This window comes from Gymnoscopelus braueri, assembly GCF_963280865.1.
Source record: "Gymnoscopelus braueri genome assembly, chromosome: 8".
NCBI lineage: Eukaryota > Metazoa > Chordata > Actinopteri > Myctophiformes > Myctophidae > Gymnoscopelus > Gymnoscopelus braueri.
The window spans coordinates 6,037,592-6,047,531 of NC_137609.1; the positions used below are offsets into that span (position 1 = coordinate 6,037,592).

The 9,940-nt window shown below is 40.0% G+C and overlaps 1 protein-coding gene across 1 annotated transcript; it reads right to left on the reverse strand.

Annotated features, from left to right (window-relative positions):
• Window positions 1-4,366: 4,366 nt before the first annotated feature.
• On the reverse strand, window positions 4,367-9,202 carry LOC308090647 (uncharacterized protein; the record flags this gene model as incomplete). Its single annotated transcript, XM_080435913.1, has 8 exons — window positions 9,150-9,202; window positions 9,015-9,116; window positions 7,076-7,333; window positions 5,918-6,046; window positions 5,433-5,448; window positions 5,251-5,330; window positions 4,728-4,778; window positions 4,367-4,386 (listed from the first exon to the last, which is right to left on the reverse strand). The coding sequence occupies exons 2-8, from the start codon at window positions 9,022-9,024 to the stop codon at window positions 4,367-4,369; spliced, it is 564 nt and encodes a 187-aa protein (XP_080292039.1). The 5' UTR covers window positions 9,025-9,116; window positions 9,150-9,202.
• Between the last annotated feature and the right edge of the window lie 738 nt (window positions 9,203-9,940).

Consider the following 9,940-nt stretch of genomic DNA (forward strand, 5'->3'; position numbering starts at 1 on the left):
CTGAAGTCAAGAGCTCTTCCGACTGAGCTATGGATAGAGCAGCCGCAGAAGTAGCAGAAGTCACACTTTCAACTCCCAGTCACACTCAGATACGGGAAGTAAACCGGAGATGGTGTGTCTTGCCAACTTTGGTCGGAAGAGCCTTGGTCGTTTTCGGCCAGCAGGTGGCGTGGCAACAAGATGAGACCAAAATACTAGTAGTTCCTGTTATTATAATAATTATAACATTATTATTATGAATAAATATAATAATTATTATTATTAAACATTGATGTAACATAATGTACATAAACACGTTGACGAATACATTTGACTAGAAAAGGCACAACAAAAGTAAGTATTTTGGTCTCATGTTGTTGCCACGACACCTGCAGTGCTGGCTGAAAAAAGGGTGCAGGGCTTTATAAACGGCACTGACAACATAATTATTCATGGCATATTTGTATTTATGTGGATTTTGTCAGCACCTGTAATTACCTTATTTTTGGCATGCAGGTTGAGAAAAGCCATCTAAACAGTTTTTTTCAATACATTTTTACAAATGATAAATTATCAATACAAATAATCAGTTTTATTCCCCTACATATTCATAATCACACAGGGAAATATGTTTGTCACAGTCAAGTCCTGACAGGAGTACTGTATATCTGTGCTGTCGGGCAGAAACCAGCTGTGTCCAAAATATTTACTTTTCAGAAAAGAAAAAAAAAAGTTTAAGAACACCACAATACTGCCTCATTAAAGTTGATGGTGACTTTATGCATTGTCAGATACTTGAATGTGTCCTTACTTATATTATCATTACTTTACCCAAATACAGCTCAAGTTGGAAGGTTTTTGACCATTCATGTTTTTTCATCTGACTTTGTCATTCTAATCAATGATGGAAAAAACAGCAGATAGGTGGTTTGACCGACAGTTTGAGGATACAATGGAGTTAGGAGGTTTATTCTTTAAGCACTTTTTAATACTTTTCATTGGTTCAATATTTGTAAAACCCACACACAGACATAGAGGGTGTTCAATAGCACTGATTTATGACACAAAAAAAAAGTAGAAAAATGGAGATTTCTGCCCGATAGCGACGTTATGGTATGAATGGTACTGCATTATAAAATACAACATATTAATACAAATGGCTTACAAGGCCACTGTGGGCTGATGGCTCGATAATGATTCTATGGTGACAGCCCAGAACAGAAATCTCACGAGTTCAATTCCCAAGACAGCTGGTTTATCTATCCTGGCAATGTTTCTTTGACACAGTATCTCTAGTACGGCTGGTTTTATATCCTACCAGGACCTCTAGTACTGCTGGTTTTATGTACCAGGACCTCATGTAGGCCTACTGCTGGCTTTATATCCTACCAGGACCTCTAGTAGTACTGCTGGCTTTCTATCCTACCAGGACCTCTAGTACTGCTGGCTTTCTATCCTACCAGGACCTCTAGTACTGCTGGCACTGACAGATCTAACCTGTCAGTGATTACACCAGGAGAATACCAGGTTAACCACTTAAACCCTCGATATACACAGTGAAACGGACCTGAGTTGCAACTGTACTTGTCTGCTCTTGTTTCCTTTTACACAAAATCTCTTTGTCAGAAATAGCTGATGGGTGGGCAGGGGGGCAAGATGGGGCCGTCCGCCGTTCTAGAACCATGTGACGGTATGCCAGGCTCCGCTGTGAAGTCATCACCTGGAGACGACTGGAGCAGCTCTGAGAGAGAGAGAGAGAGAGAGAGAGAGAGAGAATGGGGGAGTTATTAAAAGTTGAAAAGCTACGTTATAACTTTCTTCAACATAGTTAAATGAAAATGTATTTTAAGTTAACTAGCAGGGGTTCACAAAGTGGGGTCCAGGGACCCTCAGGGCTCCTTGAGGGGGCTACAATTAACATGGACCCTTACATGTCTGTAACTCTTGAAGAGTACAAATACAACAAAATGGACCATTTTTTGTACACTCTCAGAGTTATGGGGGTCTTTGAAATTAAAATGTCTGAGAACCACTGGTCTAGAATAAAAGTCGACTCCATAGATCATGGTACTAAGTCTTAGACCTGAGGCCGATTCTAAAAATCTAAATCCTGCACACGCACTGAAACTAGGACCCACACACACACACACACACACACACACACACACACACACACACACACACACACACACACACACACACACACACACACACACACACACACACACACACACACACACACACACACACACACACACACACACACACACACAGACGCATGCACATTAAACCAGACGTGAAAACCATAGATCTGACACATACGCACACCCTAAACCACCCTTTTTAATCAATGTTTTAAACTTTGCTTGATCCATTTTTAAAGCTTTGCTTCTGTGACAGTATATTGTGTGTATAAATAAATAATGACATGATTTTTTTTTAAATCTAATCCACCAAAATAAATCTGCTTTAACCAAAAATAACCTGGTTATGGGCTGAAATGTTTACCATTGAGCTAATAGAGCCGGCCTGCTTGCTCAGGGGATACATTGAATCTTGACCATCAGGTCAAAATTCGTGTCAGATCCTGTGTCTATGTAAGACATGACCTTTGACACGATCTAAATGTCCCGAAAGAAATGAAAAGAGTCAGAACCCAGTGAGCAATTATTAAAGGAGAGGATGACTATGTTACTATATTACTTTTCCCATTTCAATGTAGGAATAAATGAAGTAAAAAAAATTAAACTCCTTTTTGCATCAACTTCACCAAGGAACAGGCCGTGTGATGTTGTTGGCAGGATGTTACTGAAGAAATGTTTTAAATGAAACAATTATAAAAATAAGCATACATTCAATTAAATAAATACAATAATACATATTTACAGGAAACTAAGTTAAATATATACATAAGTACATCCTCTTACAGGGATAGCATGTAAATAGGTGAGTAAGCACACTGGAAAGGCCCAGGGTTTGCTTAAAAAAAATAAGGTTAACTTACAGACCCTTAAGTACTCAACCCAGCTAAGACCTCAACAGATCCTTAAATGATGGACTGAGACAAGGATTTTACCCCAAGATTACAATATTTTTTTAAGTATCGATGAATCAGTTAAAAGCACTTTATTGCAAAGAACTGTTTAAAACCATAAAACTATATAAGCCGTATACTTGACCACAAGACTACAATAAAAGGAACGAGAGTGCTAGAGGATTGGCTGGAGCCAGACCATAAGGGAATGTGAGCCAACAGGTAATGAATTGAACAGAAAAAGTGTGCAAATGGTTAAAGGGACATTAGATTTTCAAACATGTTTGGGGTGATTTTAACATCTACTCTACTGTAGCTTTTTTAAGAACCCCAGACAGTTTTTTAGTTGCTTGATTCAGTATTTAGATATTTGACATTATTTTTTTCGGCCACGCCCCCAGTGTAACTTCAAACTCCATTTTAACCATGATAGATTCATTGGAAACACCCGTCCTTTTTTTCTGATGACTGATATTGTCCTTCTATTACGTGAAGTATTCATTAATATAATTGTTTTATTTTTCCTTTACCTTTCTCATTAATTTTATTTTATTATTTTCATTTTGCAAAATAATTATAAAAATAAATAAGAAACGTAATGGGAGAAAACACGGCCCCTCACACATTAGAAGGACAATATCAGTCACCAGAACCAAGGACGGGTATTTTCATTGAATCTATCATGGTTAAAATGTAGTTTTAAGTTACAATATAGGGTTTATATAGGAAGGCGGCATGTCCGATAAAATTAATATCAAATATCTAAATACTGAATCAAGAAACTTAAAAAACTGTCTGGGGTGTTCACAAAAGCCAGAGTAGATGTTAAAATGACCCCAAACATGTTTTAAAGTGAAATATCCCTTTAAGTGCAGAGGATACCAAATTATTACGCCGTGAACCTATTCGTCCCTCCACCGTCTGAACGAAGTGCACCACCAATCCTGCAGCAATTTACAATTAAAAAGTGCAACTGTACAAACAAAAACAAAATACCACATGTAGGTCTTGATGATTCTGTGACGGACCGATTCTGTCCGTCCGTCCGTCCGTCCGTCCGTCCGTAAAGACTGACCATGCTGCAGTGGGATGGACACATCATCAGGAGCCCCACTTTGATTGGTCCTCTGCTCTGCAGCTGACACCTGATTGGTTCCATGAGACTGAAAGGGTCTGAAATTTAAATATATATTTAGCACAGCTGAAGTAGAAATAAGCTAATTTACTGCAGTCATGTTCAAGGAATAGACCAATATTCAATAGATCAATACTTGCACAAAAACGAATTTCACCCACTGTTTTACACCTGTAAACCCTGTGATGTGACAATAAAGATTCTGATTCTGATTCTACTCACCTGGCACAACGAGGATCTGTAAATTAAAAAGAAAATAAGTTACCATAAGTCATTGAACCAAATAAAAACATACAGGTCTGATCTTTCAAGCAGTTTCTTCTTGTAAGAAAGCTTTTGAACCAGGTGGTGGCGCTACACACAGTAAACAATAACCTTCCTGTCTGTGAACAGAGCAGTTGACAGAGGGCCACGTCCACTCAACCTACTGAGAAGTTACTGTGACCAGCAGGGGTCGCTATAAAAGTTCTAACAAATCAAGTAATACAGTCATCTGAATTAATATTACACAATAAAAAACAAATGAACTGATATTAAAATCATTGGATTGGATGTTTAAAATGTGTATATATACTGTACCATTCTCATAGTCACCAGAGTGCCTGATCACACCGTAGACACTTGTGGTGCCTAAAAGGAAAAAAAACATTAATATGGTACTTAACTTTGTTATTTCAAACATGGTTTAATTTTGTTAATTATTCTGCTAATTAGGCAAAACTAACTGACAGACTTTAATATACTTTCAAGAAGAACGTTTTTAAATGAATGCAGATTCATATTTCCTTTGAAATTATGAATTAATTTAGATAATTTAGCTTGTTTCTCAGAAGAACTTGTCAAAAGTGTCCTAAACTGGCCTGGGCCGTAGCGTGACGGTCCAGGCACCCTAGGCTGCAATGCAGTGTGACAGTGTGTCGTGGGTTCGACTCCCGTTCCTTGTTGCTGCGTGTCACGCCCCCATTTCTCTCCCCATTTCCTGTCAGGATACTTTCCCTAACCCTCTCTAAATAAAGGCATAAAAAGCCCCAAAGAAAAATTGGGGGGAAAAAAGGAAAAAAATGAAGTATCCTAAACCAACAGGATTGGTTCAAATACTGACGGTGCTGCAGTGGGAGGTACACATCATCAGGAGAGCCACTTTGATTGGTCCTCTGATTGGTTCCCTGAGACTGAACGGGTCTGTAATTGAAATGAAATATATTATCAGAAAAGAAGTACAAATCAAAATGTAATCTATTGCTGTCATGTTGATGAATAGACAGAGATCAATACTGTACTCACCGGATGCAACATGGAGCTGTAAATTAAAAACAATAAGTTGTATAGAACAATACTCTTATTTTAACTTACATACACTGGTTTCAAACATGATGCATGTCTACAGCCAAAAGTAATTTAAAACAAGACAAAGTATTGCAGGGCAATCAATAATCCCTCGCAATCAATAATCCCTCATGGGTTGAAGCAGTGCTTGTGAGTTGGTTTTTAGGGTCACAGTGACGTACTTTTTGTACATGACACCACCTTCTATAGATGTGGTTATATGTCATGTTGGACATACTGTAATGTTTCTGACAAATCACAGACTGAAGGACAGACTTCAGACCTACAGACTACAAGAACTACATCCCCAAGGATGAAGCAAGATATTGTTTCTGACGTTCTACAAACGTTCTTGTACCAAACATCACAAGGAACAGTTCCCTCATATCCTGTAGAATCTGACAGCTTCTCTGAATGTCCGTGTCTGAACATTATTGACGTACCTCTGCATTTCCTCCAGAGACACAGAGCCAGAATCAGCAGAAAGATGCAGACTCCAGCACACAGAGGGTAGAAATATGGAGTCAGAGAGGAAGATTGGTCGTTGACGCTGTCTTTGGAAGTTGGAGAATCTGAAGCAGAAAGAGACACAGATTCCTACACATGTTAAGCACTGTGAATCTATTTTAACCGCATGAACCCTCGCGTCTCTTTTCATGGTCAAACATTCAGCGAAAAGAGCAGATCTACAAGCTCACAACACGTTGCGTTGTCACGAGCTGTGAGCTTGTAGGTTTGTGTGTGTGTGTGTGTGTGTGTGTGTGTGTGTGTGTGTGTGTGTGTGTGTGTGTGTGTGTGTGTGTGTGTGTGTGTGTGTGTGTGTGTGTGTGTGTGTGTGTGTGTGTGTGTGTGTGTGTGGTGGGGGTTGCATGTCATTGTTTTCCTCTCTGACTTTCACTTTCAATATTTTTGTATCTTTTCTTCTCTCTCCATTTCACATGATCTTTCTTCCTCTCCTTTTCACACATTCACTCTATTGGTAGCACATCCTGCAGAGCATGATGCCACACTAGCATGTCTCTGTATGAGTGAGTGAAAATGAAACCCTCTTGAATCTGGTCTAAGTCTTTGTCCTCGGCCTGTTTAGTATTTGGACACTGACAATATTGTTGGATAACAGTAAAGACACGGCTCTTTCTACAGACTATACTGTCAATTCATCCAACAACACTTTACACTCAAAAGCAAACAATTCATAAATACATTATATTGCTGCTGTATTTGGGAGAAATTAGGACAGAATCTGATGATAGAATCTTCAAATATGTATCCAATTCCTAACCTTGTTAACCCTCAATTATGTCAGGCTTTAAAACCTGGGTCCTGTCGCGTCGCTTCACGCGTTGCTTGTAGATCTGCTACTTTTGATGTTTTTGTGTGACGCTGTAGTATGATCAAGTAAGGTCGTAAATGATGGGGGAAAAACACCAAAAGTTTGAATATGGAGATAAGACTTTTCTGCCTGAAAGCAACGATATTTAGCAACATAGGTTTTTCTGAAAACTGTTAGGATTTTGAAGGCATTTGTAGAATCTTAAAGGGTTAATCTGTTAGTCTTGTAGTGTATTTATTTGTTCAGCATTACTGCATGACTATCTCACCTCTCACTTCCATCCAGCTCTCTGGTGACTCTCCAAGGCCAGATATGTTACACTTGTAGAATCCTTCATCAGACTTGTCAACATGGTGGATGGTCATCTGTCCTGTAGACTCAGTGCTGAAGAGGGATTTTTTATAGAAATCAGCTGGGAGGTCAGAGGATGGTTCCCTTGTTGTCTGATCTCTGGACAGGCAGTGGAGCGTGACCTCACTTCCCTCCATCACAGGAAGTACAGGGCTCTCGAGGATCACATCTCCATCTACAACCAACAGCAGGTTGAGTTACTGTATGAACATCTATAGAACCAACAGCAGGTTGAGTTATGAACATGTGATGGTTGGTGGCTCCACAACCTAGATGACACAGGTGCAGTTGTCATCAGCGAATCAAAATAATTCACGTATACTTAAGTTATTATAGGGTGAAAAAATAAATAAATAACAGAGGTACGTATTAACAAGGAAGTGGATGGGAGTCTAGATCTTCGAAAAATCATATCTCCTTGGTCTTTGGGTCAAATCTTTTGAAAAAATTTGTCGTTTTAGTCGTTCTAGGGAGACAGGGCTTATGGGACAGAAGTCGTTTTAGTCGTTCTAGGCAGGGAATGAGTTAATAAAGCACAGAAATACAAATGTACATGAGTGTGTGTGTGTGTGTGTGTGTGTGTGTGTGTGTGTGTGTGTGTGTGTGCGAGATTGTGTGCACGTCACATAGCGTGTGTATGCCTTCAAACTGTCTAGGCCAGGGGTCTTCAACAGGGAGGGGGTCCTCAGAGTTACTACAGGGGGGCCACCAAATCTCTGTGTGATATTTCTTTTTTACATTAACCACTTGAACCCTAGCATCCCTTTTCTGAGAGAACTTTAGCCAAAAATAGCAGATCTACATATAAGGCGCATCCGAGTATAAGGCGCACCTTCAATAAATGTATTATTTTCATATATAGGGCGCACCGCATTATAAGGCGCATCCGCACTATAAGGTGCACTGACGGTGCGGCTTATAGTGCGGAAACCAACCCAGCAAGCACAGTCAGGACCCGGACCAATCAGTGACGTCTCGATTGGGGCTAGATCAAGTCAAACCAAGACAAGTCAGATCTGGCCCAGAATATCACCTGATTTCAACCAAAATTCATCCTGACCACAAAAACGTCACTTCCAGGACGTCATCTAAACACATTTCTCATCACCCAAAATTGCTGTCCAAATGTCCATATGATGTCCCGGTGATGACGTCCTGTAAATGACGTAAAGATCATCCCCATATGGGCTGTGATCTGGCCTAGTCCTGAACGTCACCGGGGTGATGACTGGGCGTCATCATAACGTCATCATGACGTCATTGTGCTTGCTGGGAAGGGAACCAATATTGATACATATATAAGGCGCATCGGATCATAAGGCGCATCCGCACTATAAGGCGCACTGACGGTGCGCCTTATAGTGCGGAAAATACGGTATATATTTATAATTTCACCTTCACAGTTGTGGTTCTGTGCAACATAATAAAGTATAACAACCTCAAGTGTGATATTGAACCCAACATGTCAACATGGACTAAAGTAGCCCAGGACCATTTCATTCACTGGGACAGTTCCTCGTTGACAGTAATGTTAATGTATTCATTCGATTAAAGTGTTTTTAAAGCTATATTCTCATTGTATTTGTGAATAAACAAGTGATTAAACATATGCTCGTCTGTCATATCTGCCGTGCCTGAGGTTGGATAACCTGGGAAATAATCCTGCGTGATCATTTATGTTTCAAACATACTGTACAGACATACTGTAACCACTTGACTTGTCACAGTTGACTCAACACAATACTGATACATCCTATATTTATTGAACATCTGTGTTAACAATGATACTATGTGAATTATGTCTGTCTACACGCTACATTTTATACATTATATTGATGTAGATATATTGATTGTACCAGAGATCATAATGTTGATGGACCGGCTGAGTTCTGACTCGGACTTCTGACACCAATAAATACCACTGTCCTTAGGATACAGGGACGTGGAACAGGATCCTCCTACACAGAATCACAATCACCATCGTTACATACTTTCGGTCTCTCCCCAGTCAGTGTCACAGGCTCCACTCCCCGTCTCACTGGACTGTCTTCTCACAGACCACCCCGGCACAGACTCCCCATCTTCCTCACAGCTCAGTGAGATGGGCTCACTTGGAAAGAACTTAGACCTTTCAGGACTGACTCTCAGAGACACTGGAAGAAGAGAGAGAGAGAGAGAGAGAGAGAGAGAGAGAGAGAGAGAGAGAGAGAGAGAGAGAGAGAGAGAGAGAGAGAGAGAGAGGGGGGACTTCGTCTCCATGACGATAATATGTATATGAATCATGATCACTAATTAGCAGCGGTGGACAAAGTGTATTTAAAAGTACATATTACAAAGTACATTTTCAGAAATTGTCAGAAATTGTCTTAAGATTGTCTAAACGTTTTGAAAATATCAGATCTACAAGTTCACAACGTGTCGAGGTGCGACACGTTGTGAGCTTGTAGAGCTTGTATTTTCACTATATCTGTATTAGGGCTTGAGTAATCTCTCAAGAACAGATTCTGCACTGCGTTGGAATCTGTCGGGGAGGTTCGTCATAACGTGTGCGCATTCAGATCAGGAAGCAGGCCGCGCTTTACCCAATCAAATGTAGTGGGCGGGATTCACATGTCCGTCGATCTTTTCCCCTCGAAACAAACCCAAACTAATTTAACAATAGCGTCCGCGGAGCAGACAAAACCACGGAAAGATATTCACATTTTAACTTACTCTTTCATCATAGAAACAAGTGGGCTTATAACCAAAACGATCCATGTTCTCTGGGAGAAGTGGTGTTAGT